Here is a 26,315-nt window from a genome sequence, read left to right on the forward strand (position 1 = left end):
TATTTACTCCCTGTTTCTTTCATGTCTTTTATATACTGCTTTCATGCTTTACATACTCGGTACTTTATTTGTACTGACGTTCCTTTTGCCTGGGGATGCTGCGTTTTATGCCCGCAGGTCCCGATAGACAGGTTGAGAGTCCTCCTACTAGGTTATCAGCTCAGCGGAAGGTATTGGTGCACTCCACTTGCTCCGGAGTTACCTATTTGGTCAGTATGATTTGGACATATATTGATTGGTATGGCAGGGCCCTGTCCCAACCTTTATGACGTTTATGCACTCTTAGAGGCTTGTAGACATATGTGATGTATATAGATGATTGTATGGCCTTGTTGGCCTATTTTTTGAGTGTACAAATGATCATGTCGGTCTTATAGGCTCGTATGTCACATGTATAAGTTTGTATTCCATGTTGGGTCATCCTATGTCGAGTATTCCCTTATGTTTTATTCTGTTTATATAATTACGGCCCTTCTGGCCCATTTACCCATGATGGTATGATAAGAAAGATACGTTACGTTGGTGCTCGGTTAGGTAAGGCACCGGATGCCCATCGTGGCCTATCGGTTTGGGTCGTGACAAAAGTGGTATCAGAGCAGTTTTGTCCTAGGGAGTCTACTGGTTGTGTCTAGTAGAGTCGTCTTTATGGGTGTGTTATGCACCACACTTATAAGCAGGAGGCTACAGGGCATTTAGGACTGTCACTCTTTCTTCTTACTCTAGATCTTGTGGTAGAGCTCAGTTGTAAGAATTCAAACACCTAAATTCTATTTTATTTGTAATACAACGATATCTACATCTAGAAAGACAGTTGGTAAGAGATTGAATATGGATGTGGAAGAGTTGAGTAAGAGGAGATCGATTTTGCATCATGCTTATAATAAGTAAATGTAAGATCTTCAGTAGATCATACGTGTACTAAGATGTGTAAGTTTTTTGATAAGGAACTCTATCGACCCATATGGTAAAAAGCAACGAGGGAAGAGAGAAGGTAGATACAAGTTTCAACAAGTAAAAAAATCAAAGTGAAGAAGGATACGAGGTACCCAGTTAGTGAAGATTATTAGTATTTACAATTCAGGCAGAGAAATATAAGCATTCTCAGTTACTTTCAATAGTAATAAAGATATATACAATTGACCACACATATCTCAATTATGCCCTATGAGAGCTAAAAGATATAGTTTAAGAGAAGGATGGGATATCAGGATCCAGCTGGGGTTAGAGTAACCCAAAATTGTGGATGTATTGTTATCATTAGCTCACATTTCCAAAGGATATTACAAACGTGGTAATAGTTCTCCTTGTGAGACACCCAGATGGTGCACTCTAGAGTAGTACAGTCAGATATGAACACTAGAATGTTCAGAAATTTCAGAAGATAGGCAGTGGAATCCTAGAAGGGATAAATATTTACCTTAGTATGACTCCCGTCTCTAGAAAACAAAAAGGAGAGAGAATGTTAGGCGTCCCGAAGAGCAAGTGAGATGAAGCAAGGGGAGCTATAAGTGAAAGAATGTTTTGTTGAAGTTTTCTGAATAAAGTGATAGACAGAAATATTAGCGGGAGAATAAGAAGAGAGTAAATGAAGCATTATAAGTAAGATGTGATAAATTAATGATAACGGTAAATCAAAATATGACAAGATTACAGATTATATAGTCAAGTGAAGGAAAAGACAAGAGGTGACATGCCTTGAGACAATAAAAGAGTATAAGCCATAAAGTCATGTCCCCATTTCGAGAAATGAGTTGGTGACTCGTACGTGATTACCAGAAGGAAAAGTTAGACCCTCGGAGTAATAGAAATTAGTATGGGCTAGTGAATAAGATAAACTGAACATGAATTCGGGACCGAAGGATTTGATAATAGTCGACATCGTGAGAATTTCAGAGATCGCGTTCGGGCGATAATAGAATGGACAATAGAAGAATAATCTTTAAATGTCATTCAGGAAGATGCTTCCCTCAAGCAAGCACTGTGAGCAGAGTTAAGCTTAAGGGACTAAGTGTGCCAGTTACACTAGGTGTCACCCTCGTGCAAAAATAAACAGTTATCCTTGGTACAGAAGGGTTACCGCAAGATGAGTAAGATGTCAGTGAAGATGTGAAAAGATGGAAAAGATGATAAGGCGAAAGAAATGAGATTGCATTTGTTCAGATCCCACGGATATGTTACAACTCCAGAACATTATGCAAGAACGACACCGGGGAGAGAAAGTAAAGGTTCCCTCCCAGGATGTTATTGATAAATAAGTGCAAATGAACACTTGATACATAAGGATCCAATGCGAGAGGTAAGTTCAAACAAAGGACATATCCCAAGGGAGATTACGCAGAATATAGATATGAGAATAGACCAACGAGTAATTAGTAGTTGATTCACGAAGAGTCTAGTTATGGCTAGACAAGAAGAAACAGACAAATCAGTATATTGTGCAAGATAAACATAGTGAAACCCAACATAGGGAACTCAATCTCACAAATATGATGATATCATAATCCTTGAGAAATATTCAGATAGGGATTGGGGTAGTTAAAGGTACCGTATAAGTGTTACGAAAATAAAAGGCGGCGCCACTGAGAAGACAATCAAAAATTTCAGTTAAGAAGCAACCCTAAAAGTACAAGGGCGCAGAGGTAAGTAACTAAGGATAATTATAGGCGAGTAAGAACATCAAAAATTCTTTCGGGTATACGATGTAATAAGCTCGCAGCTTTACAGGAGTCAACGGGTCTCCCTTAAGTACTACAAAGAAAGACTAGCTGAGGAAATAAGGAAGAAGGCTTCAACTTAAGCATAGTGACATAAAGAAGAAATGGTCTTGTAACAACAGTCTCACTACAACATTGTATGTACTCTATAAGAAAGTGGCACCTATCGTGGCTAATGAACGGGAAGAAGAAAAAAATCAAAAGGTGATATTTGAGATCATATGAGTTATAGGAAATTCCAGTATTCGTGGGCAATGAGATAAGCCATGTATTCATGCAACAAGTGGTAGAACAACCAGGAAAAGTAATTGCTTATGTTTAAAGGTAACTAAGAAGGCACGAACGGAAATCTATGGTGCTAGCAAGGTAAAGGAAGGTTGTGAGGTATAAATAGATATGTGTAGGTCGAAAACTAAAGTATGTAGAGTGACAAGGTTTTAGGTAGATGGGAGTAAGGATAAGAAAAGGTGAGTGAGAAGGTGACAAGAATAGGTAAGGCCTCAGGATTAAGCCCATCAAAACAAGAGAGTTGATGGTTTTCGTAAATTATAGAAAGCTCAATATAGATTGAATTAACTCGGATGAGTGTAAGACTATGAGCATTTAGAAGACATTGGCTTAACATGGAGGCTTGCCCCCTCTAAGTCATATGAGATCCAAGATTCGACAAAAGAATGATATTTTAGCCCAATTTTCAAGTGCTGGTTGAATGAATTACTTCCATAATACTTCATTTGGACGACGATTGGGGCAATATGTATCTTTTGAACTTATGCGACTGAACTTAGAATGAAACTCTAAGCTACCTACGTACCTCGGTGAAGAGGATCAAGTCATACCGTAGTTCAGAATGGGTGAGTTTTTTATTTTATTATTTTTTTAATGTCCTAACTTTTGCCTAGGCCATCTCTTTCGAGGTTTTCAACCTAGTAGGCTCTTTTTTTTATATCCTAACTTTTGCCTAGGCCGCCTCTTTCGAGGGTTTCATCCTAGCGGACCCTTTCTTTTTTCCTTTTTTTAGTGGTGGGCCGTATACAATTTAGACTCACGCGGGCCAGGAGTGACATGCAATTTATGCTCTTGCATTAAGGAGTGTTGTAACTTCAAGGATAATACTTCTTTAAGAATTTGCCATTGATAGGGCCAATTTTCATGCCATCTGCATCAACCAGTTTGTGAGCTCCACTTGAATAAACTTCTTGCATGACATATGGCCCATCCCATTTTGAAGTGAACTTCCTTACAGGTTTATGGGAAGGAATAATGTATCTTCGTACGACAAGGACTTAATATCCTACTTGAAAGTATCTTGGGCGAACTCTTTTATTGAAGGCGCGAGATAATCGAGCTTGGTAACATTCAAGACTCGATTGAGTTTCCAACCTCTTCTCATCAAGAGCCTCCAACTCTGCTAGTCGAAGTTGAGCATTTTCTTCATCAGCGATCCCTTCTTGAATAGCTAATCATAATGAAGGTATTTGATGCTCAAGAGGCAAAACGGCTTTGACTCCATAGACAAGTGAATAAGGGGTCGCTTGTGTTGGTGTGCGGTGAGTTGTCCTATATGCCCACAGAGCTTCTTCCATACAGTCATGCTAATCTCGTTTGGATTTGGAGACAACTTTCTTTAACAAGTTGCTTATAGTCTTGTTGAATGCCTCAGCTAGACCATTGGCGGAAGCATTATACATAGAAGAGTTACGTTGCTTGAAGCCAAAGAGATCACAAATCTTGTTCATCAACCTATTGTCGAATGGCTTACCATTATCCGTTATTATGTAACGAGGACCAAAGCGATAAATTATGTTTACTCGGATGAAACTTGCAATATTTTCCTTCTTTACTTCCTTAAGAGCAATAGCTTCGACCCATTTTGAGAAGCAGTCAGTTGCAGCCAAGATGTAGAAGTTTCCACCAGAGGATTTTGGCAATGGTCCAACAACATCTAGTCCCCAAGCATCAAATGTCTATGATGCAACAGTCGGATGTAACACTTCAGGAGGATGGTGAATAAAATTTGCATGGAATTGACAAGCCTTGCATCTTCGAGCGTAGTCCAAGCAATCTTTTACCATCGCTGGCCAATAATATCCCATCCCTTTTATATGGAAATGGAGATTTGGTCCAGACTGGTATGACCCACATACCCTAGAATGTGCTTCTTGCAAAGCTTGGGGTATTTTATCTTCCCCTAAGCATCACAAGAGTACTCCCTCAAAGGATCTTCTGTATGGAGTATCTTTGTAGTAAAGGAAATGAGGTGCACGACGACAGATTTTAGTCCTTCTCCTCAGATTTTCTGGAAGTATCCCATAGCTTAAGTAGTCGATTATATGTTGTCGCCATTCTTCCTTCTCAGCTCCAGAAACCGCGACCAGATGCTCGAGTTCATTTTCTTCACTTTCCACCTCATTTGGTGGCGGTACTACCCATTTTTGGTAGATAGTAACTTGCGCTTGATCAAGTAGGGATAACGATGAAGTTAGGGCAGCTAAAATATCAGCCTTCTTGTTTTCTTTCCTAGGCACATGTTACATAGTCAAGTCACCGACCCACCCCATTAAGTTTTTAGCATAATCATGATATGGGCGTAGTTTAGGTTTCTTGACCTCGTAACTACCTAAAAGCTGGTTGATTACTAACTGAGAGTCACCAAAGACATGCAATTGCAACTGCTTCATTTCGACAGCCATTTCAAGCCCAAGTATTAATGCTTGATATTCATCAACGTTGTTGGAGCAAAGTTGCATCAACGTAAAGGAGTACGACAGAAACTCACCTTGAGAAATGACAAATACTACGCCAGCACCAGCTCCTCCACAATGTGCAGCACCATCAAAGTACATCTTCCACGGAGGTTGAACTTCAATGACCATTGCGTCCTCATCAGGTAGTTCGTCAGTTAGCTCTTAATAATCAGGTATAGGGTGATCTGCTAAAAAGTCCGCTAATGCTTGTCCTTTTATAGCCTTTTGAGGGATGTACACAATTTTAAATTGTTGAAACTGGAGGTACCACCTTGCTAGTTGATCACTAAGGATAGGTTTTGACATCATGGACTTGATGGGATTTGCTCTAGAAACAAGTCGAACGACATGATCTTGAAAGTAGTGCTTCAACTTTTGGATTGAGAAGACTAGCGCCAAACATAACTTTTCAATTGGCGAATAATTCAGCTCATTTGGTATCATCATCTTACTTAAGTAGTAAAGGGAGTTTTCTTTCCCTTCACTATTTTCTTGGGCCAACAACGCTCCAACAGACCTTTCCTGTGTTGAAATGTATAGTATCAATGGTTTTCCAGGTATAGGGGCTACCAAAACTAGAGGCTTCATCAAGTAAGTTTTAATACTTTCAAAGACATTGATGCAAACTTGGTCCCACTTGAAAGGAATGCCTTTCTTCATGAGGCGACTGAATGGTTGGCACCTTCTAGCTAGGTTTGAGATAAATCTCCTAAGGTACGCTAGCTTTCCTTGCACACTTTTCAATTCATGAATATCCCGAGGCTCAGGTATTTTCAAGATTGCATCTACTTTGGCTTGATCAATTTCAATCCCTCGATGCCAGACAATGAAACTAAGGAACATTCCAGAAGTAACTCCAAAGGCACATTTTAATGGATTCATCCAAAGTTGGTACCTCCGAGGTAACTCAAACACCATTCGCAAGCGATTGTGGGTTCGTTCCAAAATTTGTAGACAATAAATTACGTCGAGAAAAAAAAGCAAGATCGAAAAATATTGCAACAATCGTAGTATTTGATTTCAAATAATATGAGTGTACAATCTCTATGAATCCTTTAATTCTTCTTTCCAATAGTAAATAAATTCAAGGGCTTTCGAGCTTGATCTTGAATATGTAGTTGTTGCCATGAAAGATGATCTTGAATTCAACTAGCACGAACTTTGATCTGAACTCGTACTCCTTAAATCTTGATTTGTTATTCATTCTTGAGCTTGAACTTGATTTTTTGAACTTGAACTTGATTGCTTGAAGCTTCAAACTTGTAGAGAAATTTGCGGTGTTTTATCCACGAGCTCTCTCTTGCTTCTTGTTATAACTTTTAGTGTCTTTTCTGTGTTATGAAGACCCCTATTTATAGTTGTGGGAGGGAAGAGTTATGATAAGAACAAACTCTTTCCAACCAATTAAATTAAAATGTGACAATGCCGCATTTGATTGGTCAGAACATGTCACTTGCACACGTGGCGCAGTTTCATTGGCCTTTTAATGTGACTTGGCATGTCATGTCATTTTGACACGTGGTATGATCCTATTGGCTCTTCCGCTTGACTTGGCGTGCCACGTCATTTGACACGTGGCATCAAACTGGGCCTCTAGGAAGATGGCATATTGGGCCTAATAAAGTGGGCTCATCACTTGTAGCCCAATTAAATGGGCTAGCCTAGTAGATTTGGACCTACTTATTTAACTCATATATATTTAGACTTATATAATTAATCTAATTATATTAACTCAAAAAATTTATTTGAAAAAAATATATTCGAGATTAAATCTAAATTTCTTATGAATATAAATTTAATAAAATTTAATTACCTACAACTTTATTTTATTTTATTATGATACCTAAAAAATAGCTCAGTACCCGTCCTTTATTTTATTGATATAAATTTTATCTGTTAATTTTTCTTTTGTGATATTGTGTTTCTTCTGTATTTTCAGATTTTTTCATGTTTGATGATTATTTATATCAACAACAATTAGTTAAATAAATCATTCAACATCATGAAAAGAAAGTACTTACTTTGTTGAAATGAAAAAAATATTTTTTATACGTCATGAAAAAACAATACTCATTTTGTTGAAATGAGAGAAAATACTTTTCTTACATCATGAAAAGAAAGTACTCTAAATAATATTTTCACATATTTAGGGTGGGGGTAGGGGTAGAGTTGGGTGGTACGTGGGTGAGAGTGGGGGCTGAGGTGGGGATGGGGTAGGGGTTTTGGGTGGGGGTAAGGGTTGGGTGGGGTAGTGGTGGTGGGAGTTGGTGGAGATGAGGAAGGTTGAAAAATAGTTTTTAAAAATATTTTCCCTCCTTTTGATACGAAAAGTATTTTTCTCTAATCGGAGAAAAACGAATTCATAAAAAAATATTTTTCAAACATTTAAATCAACCAAACATGAAAAAATTAAAAAATATTTATTAAAACATGGGTCAAGATAGAACTCTAAGATTGGACATTTTTATGGCTCAAAGTTGGGCATCATCATGGATCCATTTTGGCTGATGATTTTTTATGGGTTAACTTGAACTAGCCCATTTTTAAAATTATTCTAGCTCAAACCCATTAAAATTTGAACGAATTGGACGGGTAAAATCGATTTGGATTAGTTTTGACACCCCTAATCGTAACACAAATAGTAAGAAACTGAACCCATGTCAAATACAATACATTTCTATAGGCATAACTAAGCTATAAGCCTTGGTCTAGGGTGGTTTAGTTGAACCTTGTTAAAATTGTGAAGAGAGAAAAATATATATTTACTCCGTTCCAATTTATTTGAACCTATTTCCTTTTTGGTTCGTTTAAAAAAGAATGACCTCTTTCTAAATTTGAAAATAATTTAGCTTAAACTTATAATTTTACCTTTAACGAGAATTTTTTATAATCACACAAATAATCTGGGCCCCTTTTTGGACTTGTTTCTGATCACAAATTCCAAAAGCCGTTTAATTTTTTCTTGCCAGTCAAACCTCTTAACATAAATTAGAACGGAGTATTTAGTTATTAGGAGTACACCTTGCACTTGGCTCAATTTAGTTTAGGCTGTCCCTCTCAACCTGTGTTGCTACTATTATTATCAACAGTGCCACTCTGCCCAAAGAAAGAAAAGAAGAAGAGCAGAGAAAACAAAGAGCACAGCAAAAGACTCGATCCTCTCTCTGCTTTCAATTTTTCCGACGGAGAAATCTAATTCTTCTCCCTTTCGCATTCTTCTGATTTGTTTTTGTTAGTATTTAGTTTCCTCAGAAAAGAGGAGGAGGAGGAGGTAGAGGGAATGACGGTGGTTAAAAAGGAGCTGACGCTGGAGGAAGAGAAGCTCACTATCAGAGATATATCTATTGCTGCCGAAGCCCAAACCAAACAAGGCGATACTTTCTTTTTAATCACTCAACGGTACCTTACCCCCTTTCTTATACCCATTTTTTTATTTATTTTAAATTTATACATGCTGCTCTAATTTATGTATTTTTTCTAGGGTTTTTTTGTACTTCTGTTTAATCAAGCACCATTATTTTTGGCCTCTTGCTCCATAATTTACCGTATTCTTGGGGTCATTGTGGACAAATAATAGCTTTTAAGAGATCATTTTTGAATGTCATTAGGGTATCCTAGTGTTATTCCCCTGCCTAATTTTAGGGTTCTTCAAAAGGGAAGAAAAACAGAAAAGTCTTTGCTCTTTGCCTGTTAAAAATTGAGTCTTTAACTTGTGGGCAGAGTTACCAGGTACCTATGTTGTTGGGGGTACCTGGTATTTTGGTGGTATAGTCGAGGTGCGCTCAACCTGACCCTGGACACCACTGTTATTTTAAACTATAAGCCATGTTCGTTTGTCCAGACGATGCTAAATTGAAACCCATTGCATACAGGTCATTAAAGAAGCAACTCTACCTCGCGCTGGAAGGCAAAATACTAGTAGGTTTTAAGAGCAATTTTCAATGCCTAGTAGGGTTTCAAATAACACACTTCTGCAATTCCTCTTGCTAATTTTAACGTATCTGGGTTCCCAATTTCTGTAAAGGCTTTTGCCCCCAACGACCCCAAATGAGGAAAAAAATAAAAGATAAAGGGATAAAGGTATTGCTCTCTCTGCCTGTGAAAAGCATTGACTATTAAGACCACCAGCCATGTTCTTATGACTAGTGGACACTGCAAAGGCAAAACTTGATACCTTTGAATTATACTGCATTTTCTCACTAATATTTTCTGGAAATGCAACTTTCTTTCCCTTGGGGGACACAGAATAGAAGTTATGCAAATTTCTCATTCAATTCGTGGGAACAATAAGTGGATAAAATTGGGATCTAGAGTTTTCACATACTGAAATAGGATCTATTTAGAGAAGAATGCAGACTTTGAGGAGTCATTTGCTTCTTTAATAGCCGTTATTGTGCTCTGTATGTTCTTCTTCTCATTTTCGCCCTTGGTTTGTCTTTGAGAGGTTTGGGCCCTTTAGGAAACTGTTTCTACGAGTTTCAGCTTTCAATGTATTTATTGTTTGACTTAGTCGGGCAATGTCAGTTTGTCACTTAAAAATTCTGAGAGGATATGCTCTATGTATTTGTATGTAAATATTCTTCTTCGGAGTAAGACGGTTGGGTAAATGATGATCTATTTTTGTATGGGGTTCTACAGATGGTGGCAAGAATGGTTGGAATATGTGAACCAAAACCAGGCAAGTACTGTAAATGATGGATCTGCTTCTGAGCATCAGTTCTTAGGCGGTTCTACTGCTTTGAAGAGGCCTTCCAGCATTAATAATTCTGACTTGATATATCAAGCAGCCTCAGGGGATTCTAATGTGGGGATTGAGCTGCATGATACTCTTGTAGAAGGCACTGATTATATATTACTTCCTCAGGAAGTGTGGAATCAACTATATGAATGGTGAGTTTCCTTAGAAAATGTTCTTGCTTATACTTTTTAGTATGGTTTTTATCTGCTGTATGCTAGTTATGCAAGTTCACAATCTTAATTCGTTGGAGCGTAAAAATTTGAAAGTTAGAGAAGATGAAAGATTCAAAACAATTGGTAAATAATCCAAAGAAATCATGATTTAGGTAGTTACAGGACCTCGGAATAAAAGCCTATAACTTTATGGTGGTTGTGTAAAAAGATCTGGAGGCAAAAGACTTTTCATAGGAGATAGATGGACCTTGAAGAGTAGCTTTTACTTGACCCTTCAGTGTTGCTGGGTTGGGTAAGGCGAGGGGTTGGAGTAATTCTAGGTGATGTGAAATGTGTACAAATGACTTAGTTCAAGTGTTTCCTCCTTTATGTTACGAATAAAATTCTTTGAGTTTCATTGGTAAGCTGGGATTGAAGTAATATGCTAAGCATACCTATGTAAATTACATACTGCAACAAGTTACAAAAAAATGACATGTAAATATGCAATTTGTATCCTTCTTTTGAAACTACTATAGTTCATGCAAGAAAAACTTAGCTTGATTTTCTTCTGATATAGTTCTGCCAAAATTTTGGAGGAGATGGTAAACTTTCATCAAAACTGAAGGTGTCCTGAGAACTTGCTGCTTGGTCCTTTCTTCAATTATAAGCTCCTAGATTAACGTCCTCCTCACCATTTATAACTAAAATTAGGAAAAAATCACTGTTATAAAATAAAGTTAGAAAAAGGATATAGAGAAAAGAAATAATGAAACTTGATTTGACCACCTCTTTTTTCCCCCTTCTGTATGGTGCTGTTGAATGCTCTTTCCCCTTCACAATTGTTAATTCTGAAGGCACATGTCCTCTGCTAGCCCCCAATTTTCCATTTTAAGTGAACACCTTAACCCTATCTTCTTTTTTTGATAAAGTCCTTAACGTTCTCTCTCTTTCCTGTCGTTGTTTAGATAAGAGATATTTTTTGGTAGCTTTGCATAAGCATTGTAGGTTCATTGGGAGAAAGCCATATTGGGGAAGTAAGGATTAAGCAAGTATTATGAAATTTAATAGCCATTTTTCTGTAAAGCACTATTAAGGAAATAGAATAACCATTTCTTGGTTTAGGTATGGAGGAGGTCCTATATTGCCACGGAAGGTGATCAACTCTGGTCTCTCTCAGACTGAGTTGGCCGTAGAAGTTTATCCTCTGCGTCTTCAGTTACATCTGATGCCAAAAGATGAACGCTCTACCATAAGAATAAGTAAAAAGGTAAGATCATCGGACTATTTCTGTCTTTTCACACAACCCAATTTTCCGTCCCCTCTTTCAATAAGACAGTGAAAATCAATTGAAGAGAAATAAGTGTACATGAAAAGTATCCTTATTTGATTATGAAGCCCCTAAGCTTATGATGTTTTTTAAGAGGGCATTCTTTGTTGTTGTTTGAGCAGGAAACAATTAGAGAACTTCATAAGAAGGCTTGTGAGATTTTCTCTCTCAACCCAGAAATAGTAAGAGGATCTATTGATATACCTTTTTGAGCCTTCTGTGGTTCCTGAAAGAAACTATGCTTTTTTCACTTCTGTAGTTTGAACCCTTTCTATCCTTTTTAGGTTTGCATATGGGATTACTTTAGCCATCAAAAGCATGCATTGATGGACATGGAAAAGACACTTGATGATGCAAATATACAAATGGATCAGGATGTATGTTTCTGTATGCTGCAATTAATTCTTTTAAGACTATTATCTCTGCCACAGAGGAACCAGTTAAGGATCTAGAAGTCTGGTCTAACTTTGATGTTCTTTGATTTTATCCATCAGTAATGCTATACATACATGATACATTTACTTGTTCGGGGTTGTTTGAATATCAAATACTATTTCTCTAGCATTTGGCTCTATCTTGAAAAAGTTAGAAATAAACTGGTCTTTGTTATCCTCTCTATTACTTCTTCTTGGAGATGTGGAATGGAGCCCTCTGCATTTACATCCCTGTATGGCTTGTTTTTGCTATTTTCTTTGATAAGTATAGCTTTTTGCATGATAGTGAAGAACTTGTAAGATGATGGATGCAACGCCAGAATCTATTCATGGTAGTTCTTTTTTTCTTTTGTGATAAATTCATGAATATTTCTTTATGGCAGTCATGTAAAGTTCAGCTTTCTTGTCGTGCCGTATGATCACCTATCAAATTTTGATTAAAGGAAAAAAAAGAAAGGCAAAAGAGCTAATGTATGTACTTATGACTGCTGAGAAGGCACACATTTCCTGTGTCATGCGACTTTGTGAGACGAGTTGGAAAGATAGTTAGGATTCGTCCACAATTGGGTCTATTCAGAACCAAAGTAATTGCTTCTCTTTGGTCTAGTTTCCTAGTTTCTGGCCTCTAAAGTAATGGACCCTGGAAAATATGACCTTATTCATTAATTTTTGAGTAAAGTTCTGCTATGAATTTCCAGCATGACTGAATGAACGTTTATAGTTGCATATACGTCTGAATCTAGCTGTTATAGTTTATAGCAGAAAGCTCTGATGAGTGTAAGGACTACTTTAGTGCAATTTCTAGTACACAAAATTCAAATTACAGGTATTTTCTTTTTCCTTTTGTTTGAGGATTAAAATGAATGATAAGTTCATGGAGTGGAAAGGTCATTAAGGTCAGTATGCCGGTTGACAATGAATTATAATGTTGCATGGATTGCCAACAACCTCTTTAAGGAAATAATAAGAAAAATACTGCTACTTAAGTGAATATTGCTTCTGTTTCTTGTGAAGGTGTTCTTTCACTTTGTTGTTTCTAAGCTTTCCCCAGCATTCTAAGACTTTCTTCCCCTGTTTTGCAATGCGATTTGCATTGAAGCAGATTTTGGTTGAGGTTGTTAATAGTAACTCTGCTGGTGGTATGAATTCTTTTCACGAAAATGGAGCAGCAGATAATGGAATGGTGGCTCTTGTGGAACCATCTCAGTCGAACTTCTCAAATGCTGAAGGGTTGTCTCTGAGCAAGGGTTCAACAAGAAATGGCAATGCAGAGTTGTCGCAGTCACAGCACCTAGCTTCTTCAGGAACAGAAAAGACCTATGCGAGTACTGGTGTTAGTACGAGGGGATCTACTTGTGGTCTTACAGGGTTGATGAACCTTGGGAATACTTGCTTCATGAACAGCGCCATACAATGTCTTGTTCATACTCCAGAGTTTGCTCGCTACTTTCGAGAAGATTACTATCAGGAGATAAACCGGCAGAATCCTCTGGGGATGGTTGTAAGTTTCAGCCAAATTAACTATTTGAAAAGTAGTTTCTCAAATTTGATTTGGATGCTGAAAGGTTTGCTAAAACAGTGCCATTTACTAGTCAGATTTTGCTTTAGGCTAAAATGTATTAGCAAGTCTAGAGGTATTGTCCCTAGAGGTGGTTGGTATACTGAAAAAGTAGTCAACTATATTGGAAGAGAGGCATAAAAACCTTTCTCATTAATAATTTAGAAATAGGAAAAGTTATTGTCTATTGACTTTTGCTCTAAATGTGCAGGGTGAGCTGGCTTTAGCATTTGGCGATTTACTTCGAAAGTTATGGGCACCAGGGCGAACTCCAGTTGCCCCTCGTCCTTTTAAGGCAAAGCTGGCTCGCTTTGCCCCACAGTTTAGTGGATACAACCAGCATGACTCTCAGGTGGTGTATATACTCAGAAATTATAGCTGCTTTGACCTGCTATGAATAGGATTCTCTTTATACCCAAAATTCTTCTCTTCAGGAACTCCTTGCATTTTTGTTGGATGGACTTCACGAAGACTTAAATCGTGTCAAACACAAGCCTTACATAAAATCGAAAGATGCAGATGGCCGACCTGATGAAGAAGTTGCAGATGAGTATTGGGCAAATCACATTGCCCGAAATGATTCCATAATTGTGGATGTATGCCAAGTGAGTACTATATTGTGAGAAAATGTTAATACCTGACAAATAATGGGGCATACGCTTTGCTTCTGAGCTAGCCTTCTCAAATGTCTACTTTGATGAGTCAGAAATTTGATTATCTTGACGATTGCTCCGACTGCTGAACTATTGGGCATTGGCTCCCTATCAAGTTCTTCTTAAATGATTTATTTGATCTTATATTTGCTACATATTTCTGCTTCTATGAAGTTCACTTCCATGTTTAATGCTAATTGCAGACCTAAGCTTCAGATTTTTTCTTCTGTACTGTACTTCTCTTATAAGTCCAGGTTTTCTTTCTTCAGAAATATTAAGGCAATTCTCATGCCTCAAGCAAAACAGTTTCTATTTGATTTAGCATTCAACAACAGATATCCACCCTCTCCCCTTTTAGAGTCTGACATGTAAAAACTGTTAGCTGCTTCAGTGCTACTTGTATTTACTTATCTAAACCAAAAAGAAAGAGAAAGAAACAAAAACAAACAAAATAAGAACGTTATTTTCTTTATACATCCATGGCTATGGAATTTATCTGCCCTTTCCCTTTTACAGGGCCAATACAAGTCAACTCTAGTGTGTCCTGTGTGTAATAAAGTCTCAGTAACATTTGATCCATTCATGTATCTTTCTTTGCCGCTTCAATCTGCCACTACACGAAGTATGACAGTAACAATTTTCACTTGCGATGGAAGTGCACTTCCAGCTGCTTGCACTGTTACAGTGCCGAAGCAGGGACGTTGCAGGGACTTGATTCAGGCACTTGGTAATTCTTGTTCCTTAAAGCACACTGAGAAAGTTTTGCTTGCTGAGGTTAGTCCTCTGATTACTCAAGTTATCTTTTAAGCATGAAATACTTGATGTTTAATTGGGTCTCACCTGATTCGTGTGCTGCTCGTAGATACGTGGCCATTTGATTCATCGTTTTCTGGAAGATCCTCTAATATCTTTGTCTTCTATCAAAGATGATGATCACCTTGCGGCCTACAAGATTCCAAAATTAGCAAAGAACTCGAAGTTTCTTCAACTGATACACCGTAGGGAAGAACGGTATGCATAATGTGTACCTTGTCTGCACCACTAGAGATAGGCAGTTAATGTGTTACCTCCTGATTTAATTGATAGAGTGTTGTCCAATATTCTTCATCTGCATATATATATATATATATATATATATATATATATACACACCCACATGGCTATAGTAAGTTAGCATTGTACCCATTTTTCGTTTCTCTTAAATACCCCTAATGATACATTGCTAACACATTAGTAAAATGACTATCTTTGTCTTCCATCTCAAGAACTAAACCTCACTTCTCCCTCCCTCCCCACCAGATCCCCTTCCCGTTGTTCCCTCCCCCCTTCATCCCTTCGCAGACCCAAATTGAAGTTCACTGCAACTTTAACTCAAATGAAATTCACAAAAAAAGAAAAGAAAAAAAAAAGAAATTGAAATCCAATTGGAAAAAGAAAAAGAATCAAAACACAGAAGTTTCTTCCCATGGTCTAATGAGCTTCGTGAAAAGCAATGTTCTTTCAAAGCCTCCTCCACTCTGATCCGGAAGTCGACCGAAGCCTTTGTTCTTGCTAATCTTGACATTGTGTGTTGCTGGGTTTAGCAAAAATCCAAAACAATGAGAAATCAAGTATTGGAAAATTGAAGATTTTATTATATTTTGATATTTCTTGTGCTCAATGATTGAAGAGATATCTTCAGTTAATAATGGCAAATTGACTAGAAAATTGAACTAATGATTCCTGCCAGAATTTTTCTACAGAGAGTGAATTGGAGACAGTAGTCAGGATTTTCATAGAAGAGTTAATGAATTTATTCAAAAGACCAAAAAGTCTCTATTTTAATGAGCTGGCAGGTATTATTAAGGGTATTTAAGAGAAATAAAAAGTGGGTACAATGCTAACCTACTACTTTCCTTGGAGCAGCTAGTTGCAGAGTTATCATCTTTGAAAGTGAAATCCATTGTTGTATTCTGAACTTTGTCTAGGGCCATAAGCTTTTGGAAAAAAGTAGTCTGCAGCACTTTTAGGTCTACTATGCACTTCCTGTTTTCTTCAGTATCTCATTACATCTCTTCAAGGCACTTGTTGAAGTTTCCTTGGTATTCAAAATGCTATTTTAGTAAGAGAGCATATATGCAATCTTCTCTCTTCTAATGCTGCGCCTTTCTTTGTAGGGAAATTGGTATCTCTCAAAGTAGTGTTGGGTGGAAGCCTTATGGGACACCTCTTGTTTCACCAATCTCTTGTGATGATGTCATCACAAGGGGAGATATACAGTTGATAGTTCACAGAATGCTCTCGCCAATGCTTAGATCAGAAAATCCAGGATTTAACTGTGTTTCTCGCTCTAAAGCATCATCAGCAGCAGCCAACGCATCCCGTCTTACCGCTGCTAGTGAAGCCTGTATAGACTCCAGTCTACCAAACGATGATCCGAGACAGAAGGATATGTCTAGCTCAAAACTGGCGAACTTGGAGAAACTACCTCTGCAGTTGGTTGATGAGAATAATGCATGCATTGACCTAACTGTAGGAGAAGATAAATCAGTGAAATTGTCCTCATCGTCAATGTCAATACTTGTATTTGTTGATTGGTCTCAGAAGCTTTTGGAAAATTATGATACTCGTTACATAGAGAATTTGCCTGAAGTCACAAAATATGGGCCTGCTACAAAGAAAGCCCGTACTGAACCTCTTTCATTGTACAGTTGCTTAGAAGCCTTTTTACGTGAAGAGCCATTGGTCCCTGAGGATATGTGGTTAGTCTCTTCCTGTTCTCATTGCTCTTATTGCCAGAATTTTACACGAAAAAAAGGACAACTATTTACTCATTATATGCCTGATGTCTGCGCATACCATTCCTCATGATAGCTTTGTTAGCTTTTTCCTTTTTAAGTGATTGCTTATATCAAGTTTTGCCTCATGATAGCTTTGTTAGCTTTTTCCTTTTTAAGTGATTGCTTATATCAAGTTTTGCGGATATATGTTAAAGGTATTGTCCTACATGCAAAGAGCGAAGACAAGCAAGTAAGAAGTTGGATCTTTGGAGGCTTCCTGAAGTGCTTGTTATCCACCTGAAGAGGTTTTCCTACAGCCGGTCCATGAAGCATAAGCTGGAAACTTTTGTAAATTTTCCTATTCATGATTTTGACTTGACAAAATACGTGGCTAACAAGAACAACTCTCGACGTCAGCTCTATGAACTGTATGCGCTAACAAATCACTATGGTGGAATGGGAAGTGGGCACTACACCGCACATATCAAGGTGAGTTCATTGTGCTGTCTTGAGTTCATTGAAGTTTTAGCTAGCGTTCTCTTGTTGCATGGCATAGAGTATTAGTCTAAGTTTTGAATGATAACAGAGCAGTTAATAATCAAATCTTCAAAATTGTCCTCATGGATACAATCCTATTGAGTGTTAAAGTTGGTTAAATTGTCTTATGGAAGGCTTTCTTTCATCTCATTTATCCCTTTCCATGTTCAATTATTATAAATCTATCCTGCCACATTAACAGGCCTCCTGGTACTGCATCAGCATCTCAAGTACAATTTGCTCTCCTTTTGCAATATCTAATAACTAATGTACATATGCTAATACGCTAGTCTTTCCCGTCATGCCAGCTTCTTGATGAAAATAGATGGTACAACTTTGATGATAGCCACATATCACCAATTAATGAAGAAGATGTGAAGTCCGCTGCTGCTTATGTACTTTTCTATCGGAGGGTAAGAGCAGATCATCATCATCATCATCATCATTCTGTAAGCAATGGAGCAGTGTCTTCAGCAGGCCAACACAACATTTCTTCGCGGAAGTAACTTCTCACCAACAAAAATCAGCTTTCTTGTACATGAAATCAATGTATTAATTTAGTGAAATATTAGGATCCTATACAAGAAGTTTAGGCAGTTTAGGGTCTCGGTGGTTTTCCCAATGGCTTTACAAAGTAAAATATGGGTGAATTGTAGGTGGGAATGACCAGCCAAAGAATTACCCTTGTACCAACCCTATGAGAGGAGCGAGAAAAACATTGAAGAAACAAAGAAGTGGGTAGAGAAATGAAGGGAGAGCTGAAACCAGTTCTACATATCTGCATTATTTTGCTGCATAAGCCTTTTTCTCTTTTGGCTTATGAAACTTGCCCCACCCTTTTTCCCCTGTTTTCTCTTTGTTTTAGCTCATATAATTGATGTCGTTGTTTTCTCCAACTGTTGCAAAATAAGTGTATTTAGACATAAGCATGTTTAGTCAATTCTTTCCCGTTATTTCTTATCCCATAAAAGCGTCTAAAACATATTAAAATCTTGGTAATATTTTTTCCAAATTTTCAACCTGCAGGTTTTGGAAACGATCAAAATCAAATACAAGTAATTTAAAACAATTAAATTTGATTGCATCTATCAGATGTAAAACCAACTTTGCGAAATGAAGTCCGACTGGGTTCTTTGGTTCTATAAAGTCTCTTTCATTTCGTATTCTTGATGGTACCAATGTGATGGTCCCTAATTTCAGTAACGGGTAAAGTCAAAAATCGAATTTGTGACGTCCAAGAAAAGAAGAAGTATAAATGAACCTAAACAAGGAAAGATAGTTGGGAATAAAATTAAATAAATGCAGTAAATAGAACTCCCATTTGGCCCTTGCTAAAGAGAGACGAATATCCAATTAACTAATTTTGATGAGGTTGTTAAACAGTCCATTTTTGGGTGAAAGATTGACTGCTATTATTGGCTGATACAAAACAGTAGCATTTTTTTCCCTTGGAACATTTTGGTATAACTGGTAACTCAATGAACGGAAGCAACTCAAACGATTGACAGAGTCGCAAGAAAATGAAGGTCATCTATATATTTTTTTTTTTTGGAGGGGTGTGTGTGAAAAAAGAGGTTACTAAAGAAAGGGAACACACAACTTTCAGGATGACCCATTGCTCTTCTATTTTCCAATTTCCCTTTAGTCTTTCGTAAGCTATTACGGAGTATTATTTTTTCCTATTGGCATCCTTTGGGTATTATGTCTGTCTTTAAATTTAAGGTGTATAACATATGTACACCATTTAAAAACTACTTACATTACCTATTGATTAATAACACGTAGTAAAAGATATGAAATACAAGTTAGATTGTAATCAGTGGTAGGCCATAGAATATAGACGCCAGCCAAATACAGTAATGCAGAAATTCACAATCTCAATCAATCATCACACTACTTTTATTTCTTAAAAATAAAACAGAGTTAAGTTAGTCTTCATACGAGTGTTATTACCAAATGAATTAATTAAGTTTCCGAATATAATAATACTCCACTACCCACTCACCATAAACAAATCAATTAGTCAACTACTTCATCATCTCTCTCTCTCTCCATTCACTAAAAATCATCGCTTTTCCCCGTGTTTCATATTTCACACGAAAAGAGAGAAGTTGAAAAGAGAGAAGCTAGAGATGAAGACACGTTATAATATTTTTGCCTTGTTTTTCTTCGTCCAAATATTGAGTTCCCAAGTAGATTGTCAAGGCACAGATTCATGTAATTCGAATCTTAACCTCAAAAACAAACCTCTCTTTGATACATCTTCTTTACGTTGTGTTTCAGTATGGGCTGCACAAAACTATATCCTGAGAGTAAGTCTTTTTAACAAACACCTTTCTCTATTTACTTTTATTTATAATTTTTTTTGTTATATAAAGAGTAACACTTATCGTGATTATTTAGTATATGCAAACGGATACAAAAGTATGGAGCTTTGTACTATCAGCACCGAATTCGAATTCATTCATAGGGATGGGATTTTCACGAGACGGGAAAATGGAGGGGTCCAGTGCGATTGTAGGGTGGGTGAGCACCGACGGATCTTCCAGAATGAAAAGATATTTTCTGGGCGGACAATCGCCGGAGCAAGTTTTGCCCGATCAGGGAAATCTTCAACTTGTGAATGTGACATCTTCTATTGCAGCTGAAAATTCAAGGATTTATATGGCTTTTCAATTGAACACTGAAATGCCCAGTAATCGCTTAATTTACTCACTTGGCCCTAATGGACGCCTGCCTTCCCCCGTCAACTACCGCTTGTCCCAACATCGGGAACATACCTCCACTTTCCTCGATTATACCTCTGGTTAGTTACTCAATACATATTTTGTATTTTCTTTACTATTCTTCGCACATCGCGTCTCTTTAACACTAGTGATAGGAGAAAATTTACAAATTATTGGTTCCTGGAGTTTGGAAATTGTTGAAACAAATACTACTCTTCTTAATTGGTTAATTTATGTGTTTATTAAAAAGTCCATACCAGGGGTCTACGTGGCAAGTGATGAAAGCGTTTTGCCTGTTTTTTATCTCCGGTGGGTGACCAACTACTACTTTATCAACTACCACTAACTACTATGTATAATAATACGATTATAATCTTCAAAGAAATCCATTTAATATATATAAATAACTCAAAATCCTAGTTTCTACAACTCACATCCATTGAATTATTGCAACTGTAATATTGTAGCTCCAATGTCAGAATGAGTTGTACTCCTGTTTATGTCAATGTTTTAATAGTCAACGTTTTAAGTTTAGTTCAAGTTGGAGAAGGTATTACTTTTTAAGATAATGGAGCTGATTTAAAACCAACCTTTGAACAAATCTCACTAGTATAAAAGAAAATTAAGCTGCCATGAACGTGCCAATTATTCCAAAGAAGTCACCTGCAAAGGCTGTTCCTTTTGGTGGACTTTTCCCAATTCAACTCCGACTTGAGATGTCACTATCAAAATCTGATTTGCATAATTTTTAAGACAAAGCTGGGAAAAAACTAAAAATAATTTGGAGTAGGCCTGATATTTTATTATGTAACATCTCATCTAATTATCGTAGACTGTTTGGTAGATGAGATGTACATTTTCAGTCGGATAATGTATATATTCTCGAATTCAGGACATCTGCATTGATATCATGTTAATTTAATAAATTCATTTGTTGATAATTTTGTGATGTTGTGCAACAGGTCAAAGTGAATCAAAGACCCCTTATGCAAATCTGAGGAGAAGTCATGGACTCTTAAACATGTTTAGCTGGGGCATTGTGATACCAATAGGGGCAATGGTTGCTAGATACTTGAGGCAATATGATCCAATATGGTTTTACTCTCACACCACCATTCAATCACTTGGCTTTCTCCTTGGATTTGCGGGTATTATCTGTGGTTTTGTTCTCGAAGATCGTCTTAGTGTTGATGTTGATAGACACAAAGCCCTTGGCATCTTCATTCTCGTTCTTGGTTGCTTGCAGGTTTGTTTCATCTATGACTAAATTTACAATCACCCTCTTTCACTTTGTATTTTACTTTCACTCTAGTAGATCAAACTGGCCTATTTGTTTATATGGTTAGGTTATTGCATTTTTGGCTCGACCAGGCAAGGAATCCAAAGTGAGAAAATATTGGAATTGGTACCATTACACACTGGGAAGGGTTCTGATACTTTTGGCAGCAGTAAATATTTTCTATGGAATCCATTTAGGAGATGCAGGGACTGCTTGGAATGTTGGTTTTGCTGTTACTCTATTTGTATTGTTTACCACTGCTGCCATTCTAGAGATCAGAATGTGGATGACCACAAAATAGAAATCTTCTCTACGTCATCCATTCATGTATTATGAGCTTTTTATTCTTCATATTTCTTCCAAAAATAGCATATCAAACATAAATTCTTTTACATTTCAACCAAACAATGAGGGCTTATGCAGAGTATTTTGTATTTCAAATTTAAAAGTAAATATTTTTTAATTATATTTCAAACGACGACTAAAATTTGAATAGCGGTCCAAAAACTAAGGGATTTTACCTAGCTATCCTATATTAGAAACTTATTTACTACTTTTCTTTAGGTTTCTTAAAAATTATATTGTGTCTATATATATATATATACACACACAAAAAAAACCATAATAAAAGAAGGATCCCTTAAATATATAGATTAATTATAACCGTAACCCTCCCCATTCCTATTCCCCATGTCTGTCTTGCTTAATTCCCCCCATACAAGCACAATTTTCTTCTCAATTTTAAAAGAATATGTTCTTGAATTTATTGGAGATGTGAGTAGAACTCAAATTGGCTAAGAATATGGGCCCTGAGTTCCTTTTATTGGCACTATATTTTTATTTATTTATTTATTTATATATATATATACACACACATACACACAAAAAACCATAATAAAAGAAGGATCCCTTAAATATAGGGATTAATTGTAACCGTAACCCTCCCCATTCCTATTCCCCATGTCTGTCTGCTTAATTCCCTCATACAAGCACAATTTTCTTCTCAATTTCAAAAGAATATGTTCTTGAATTTATTCGAAATATGAGTAAAATTCAAATTGGCGAAGAATATGGGCCCTGGGTTCCTTTTATTGGCACTTTGTTTTTATTTATTTTTGTTATAATTGGTCAGGAGCTCTTTCACCTTGAAAAATCATACAATTACCTCATGGGGAGTTAGCCGCACCCACGAATGATATAAATACTACTGTTGCTTTGGCTTTACTCACATCAGTGGCATATTTCTATGCGGGTCTTACAAAAAAGGATTAGGTTATTTCGGAAAATATATTCAACTTTTACCCATTAATATCTTAGAAGATTTCACAAAACCTTTATCACTTAGAGGTCATTTGGTACTGTGCATTAGAGAAAATAATGCATGCATTAGCTTTGTGTATTAGTAAAACCTTGTTTGGTACACTTTTTCAACCTATGTATAACTATTACAAGCATTAGTTATACACCCTGTTTGGTATTATCCTATGTATAGCTAATGCATAACAAACCATGGCATTAGCAATACAAGGCTATTAATGCATGCATTAGCATGGTTAAAGGCAAAATTATCCTTAAAGTCCCTTAAAGCTAAATAATGTGGAGGACATTTTTGTAAAAAAATAATTTTCTTAAAAATTATGCAATGGATTTTAATTTTTAATACACTACACCAAACAATGAATAAGAAATGATTTCTGCATAGCTACTGCTTGCATTACTAATCCCTGCATTACTAATACACCTTATTCAATATTATTCTTATACACCCTACCAAACGACCCCTTAGTTTTCGACTTTTCGGGAATATCTTAGCTGATGAATTAGTAGTTGTTCTTGTTTCTTTAGTACCTTTAGTAGTTTCTATACCTGTCATGCTCCTTGGATTATTTACAAGTGGTATTCAAGCTCTTATTTTTGTAACTTTAGCCGAGGCTTATATAGGTGAATCCACGGAAGGCCATTATTGACATAGTCTTATTTATCTTAGCCCAAAGTAATGTATACATATAGTGGGTGGCTCCTCAGCCTACGGGGTATTAGCTGTTGTTCCCCTCCCAAGGACAAGTTCTTACGCGTTATTCACCCGTCCGCCACTGGAAATATCACTTCCCGTCCGAATTGCATGTATTAAGCATGCCACCAGCGTTCATCCTGAGCCAGGATCGAACTCTACATGAGATTCATAGTTGTATTTCAAAAAATAAGAGATTGTATCAAGAATTATGTATAAAAGAATATGAGAACATCCTCTGGCGTTGAGGGAATTGCATGTATAGAGATTCAAAAAAGAATCGATCTGATCCAGGTCATAATCTTTATGGGATTCCCAAAATTATTAATAGAAAGTCGATGATGCGGAATCGAAGAATTACAACGACCTTACAAAAAGAATTTAATTGTGTAAACCGAAAACTGAACATTGCTGTCACAAGAATTGCAAAACCTTGACGATTCATTAAACTGTGAAATGTTACCTTGCAATAATCGGATATGCTTCCAATGCCAATAAAAAGTAACCCATCCAATAGTATTTAACATCCAAAAAAACTGCCAAATAAAACGCACCCCATGCCGAAATATCACAAGTGTCGCGTCGTCCTGGGCCATCGCATGGAAAACTATAACTGAAATCCTTTTTATCTGGTATTAACTTGGAACCACGTGCATCTAAGCACCTTTTACTAAGATCAATGTAGTTGAATGTAAACTAAGAGCAATAGCATGTGAACCAAAGAGTCTCGAGGACCTATTGTTAAAAATAATTCCCTCTAAGAAATGACAATTGGGTCCATAAATGATCAAACCAATTAAAGATGTTTTTCCCTTCTTTGGTTATGTCCGAAAAGATTGAAATAAAATGACCACAATTTTAGGTATTCACTTAATCTTGTTAGAGTTGCATTGATAGTTATTTTCAGTCTCAAATCTCTATAGATACTTCCATTATAAGTGGTAGTGAGAATTATACTCGAATTGGATTCTTTCGATTTTCATACCGAAAATATATTTTCGAAGTTGTTCCAATTTTTTTTTTTGATTGGCATTAACCCTAAAACCTTGCCCTGAGAAATAAATTAATACTTTCTACTCTAGCTCCATCATGGACTATTTACATTCCAAGACAACAAAAAAGAGGGGTTCTGGTGAAACAGAACAATTTCAAAATTATTCTCTCTTCTATACAAATCAACCAAAACCTCTCTTTTTTCCAACATAAATCAAGTGACTATCTCTGTAAAATTGTAGCATCATATGTTTCTCTAAATCAATTCCACCAACAACTATTAAAAAGTTTTAACCATTGACAAATACATCAACATTATCTCTAAATTTGTAGCATCAGAGGGTTCGCCATTGTCAATGAAGCTTTGAATTCGATATTCTAGTTTTACCAATTTGTGATTTATTTAGATTGGGTGTTCTTGCAAACAATTAAGAATATTTTTTGGAGTTTATATCTCAATTTTGAAGGAGATTGGTTAAGTTTAGAGTTGGATTTAGATGAAATTTCAGACTGAAACTCAAAGAGGAAGACGATTCAGAATTGTATCACGATTGTATGATACTTGTATCATAATTGTATAAGCTTTGTATATAAATTATTTTTGATACATAAATACCTAAAACAATAACTGATACAATACTAATATAAGTATAATATAGTATTGTATCATAATTTAAGTTTAAAGTTAGTTTTAGGTGGAATTTTATATTGAAACTTGAAGAAGATGAAGATCGGAATTGTATCACAATTTTTTAGAATTATATCATAATTGTATCACAATTAATGTATCTAGCTTGTATCTGATACATCAATATATAAAATAATACATGATACAATACTAATACAAGTATAATACAATATTGTATCAGTTTGTGTTTATAGTTGATTTTAAGTTGTATCATAATTGTATCAGAATTGTGTCAGAATTCTTTTAGGATTGTATCAAATTTGTATCGTAATTGTATCTGAATAGTATCTGATGCATCAATATATGAAACAATACCTGATACAATACTGATACAAGTATAATACAATATTATATCAGAATTGTATCATTTATTTAGAGTAGAAATGTGATAGGTAGAAAACTTCAAATTCCTATGATTTTTGCGATGGATCTTTAAAATTGTATAAAACTTTTTGAGAAAATATCACCGTGCAAAAAGTAAGTATTTTAATTTTTGAAACATGATTGCTATTGTCGCCATAGAATTTTAGAGAAGAAGATAATTCAACGTTGAATTGATATCTAATCTCGCTATATGTATCAAAATGCTCGAGAATTATGCTTATGCTAATTGTATGTATTCATGATCGAGAATCATATGTAATTTTGGTCTTCGAATGGACCAATTTATGGATGAGTGTATTAGGCAAATAAACTGAAGAAATTAGGGTGCAGATCTGCTTAGAAGAAGAAGAAGAGAGAGAAGAGGAAAGAAAGAAAAGGAAATGATGTAATCAAATCCCCTAATTGAATGCACTAATAATGGTGTAAGAGCCTTTTAAGGGGGAATATATGCAATTTGTAAGAAAAATTTAGATTCTTATTAAAAACTACAAAACCTAAAGAAAATAGGTAAAAAAGTTCCTAATATAGTATATATAGGATAAATTCTCAAAAAGTAACTAGCCACCCAATTTTGTCATAAAGAGCTTGGCAAGAAGTCAAGGCAACAAAAAT

At 36.2% G+C, this 26,315-nt stretch overlaps 3 protein-coding genes across 4 annotated transcripts; 2 read left to right on the forward strand and 1 right to left on the reverse strand.

Annotated features, from left to right (window-relative positions):
• Positions 1 to 4,309: 4,309 nt before the first annotated feature.
• Positions 4,310 to 5,590, reverse strand: LOC138895735 (uncharacterized). The gene is made up of 3 exons (XM_070180459.1): positions 5,358 to 5,590; positions 4,925 to 5,234; positions 4,310 to 4,681 (listed from the first exon to the last, which is right to left on the reverse strand). The coding sequence occupies exons 1-3, from the start codon at positions 5,588 to 5,590 to the stop codon at positions 4,310 to 4,312; spliced, it is 915 nt and encodes a 304-aa protein (XP_070036560.1).
• Positions 5,591 to 8,494: 2,904 nt separating this feature from the next.
• Positions 8,495 to 18,518, forward strand: LOC104109478 (ubiquitin carboxyl-terminal hydrolase 5). Of its 2 annotated transcripts, XM_018775344.3 has the most exons (14): positions 8,495 to 8,860; positions 10,100 to 10,139; positions 10,249 to 10,351; positions 11,477 to 11,621; positions 11,804 to 11,863; positions 11,966 to 12,058; positions 13,218 to 13,616; positions 13,885 to 14,025; positions 14,108 to 14,278; positions 14,843 to 15,100; positions 15,189 to 15,337; positions 16,483 to 17,067; positions 17,301 to 17,574; positions 17,931 to 18,518. In XM_018775344.3, the coding sequence occupies exons 2-14, from the start codon at positions 10,100 to 10,102 to the stop codon at positions 18,126 to 18,128; spliced, it is 2,616 nt and encodes an 871-aa protein (XP_018630860.1). In that variant the 5' UTR covers positions 8,495 to 8,860; the 3' UTR covers positions 18,129 to 18,518. The 2 variants fall into 2 exon arrangements, with proteins under 2 accessions (XP_018630860.1, XP_009617095.1); XM_009618800.4 differs by having other exon boundaries at positions 10,100 to 10,351.
• A 1,105-nt stretch (positions 18,519 to 19,623) lies between these two features.
• On the forward strand, positions 19,624 to 22,019 carry LOC104109479 (cytochrome b561 and DOMON domain-containing protein At3g07570-like). Its single transcript, XM_009618801.4, has 4 exons — positions 19,624 to 19,934; positions 20,026 to 20,428; positions 21,311 to 21,594; positions 21,695 to 22,019. The coding sequence occupies exons 1-4, from the start codon at positions 19,755 to 19,757 to the stop codon at positions 21,926 to 21,928; spliced, it is 1,101 nt and encodes a 366-aa protein (XP_009617096.1). The 5' UTR covers positions 19,624 to 19,754; the 3' UTR covers positions 21,929 to 22,019.
• Positions 22,020 to 26,315: the final 4,296 nt, after the last annotated feature.

This window comes from Nicotiana tomentosiformis, chromosome 7 (assembly GCF_000390325.3).
Source record: "Nicotiana tomentosiformis chromosome 7, ASM39032v3, whole genome shotgun sequence".
Lineage (NCBI taxonomy): Eukaryota > Viridiplantae > Streptophyta > Magnoliopsida > Solanales > Solanaceae > Nicotiana > Nicotiana tomentosiformis.

Bases quoted from the DNA above. Each gene is read 5' to 3' on its own strand.
- LOC138895735 (XM_070180459.1), bottom strand. From the start codon at position 5,590: ATGGTCATTGAAGTTCAACCTCCGTGGAAGATGTACTTTGATGGTGCT. The intron at 5,235-5,357 runs GTTAGTAATCAA...ACATGTGCCTAG, and splicing joins CATGTCTTTGGTGACTCTCA to GAAAGAAAACAAGAAGGCTG. The intron at 4,682-4,924 runs GTACTCTTGTGA...GTTGCATCATAG, and splicing joins ACAGAAGATCCTTTGAGGGA to ACATTTGATGCTTGGGGACT.
- LOC104109479 (XM_009618801.4), top strand. From the start codon at position 19,755: ATGAAGACACGTTATAATATTTTTGCCTTGTTTTTCTTCGTCCAAATA. The intron at 19,935-20,025 runs GTAAGTCTTTTT...GTGATTATTTAG, and splicing joins CACAAAACTATATCCTGAGA to TATATGCAAACGGATACAAA. The intron at 21,595-21,694 runs GTTTGTTTCATC...TTATATGGTTAG, and splicing joins TCGTTCTTGGTTGCTTGCAG to GTTATTGCATTTTTGGCTCG.
- LOC104109478 (XM_009618800.4), top strand. From the start codon at position 8,742: ATGACGGTGGTTAAAAAGGAGCTGACGCTGGAGGAAGAGAAGCTCACT. The intron at 12,059-13,217 runs GTATGTTTCTGT...GCATTGAAGCAG, and splicing joins ATATACAAATGGATCAGGAT to ATTTTGGTTGAGGTTGTTAA. The intron at 15,338-16,482 runs GTATGCATAATG...CTTTCTTTGTAG, and splicing joins ATACACCGTAGGGAAGAACG to GGAAATTGGTATCTCTCAAA.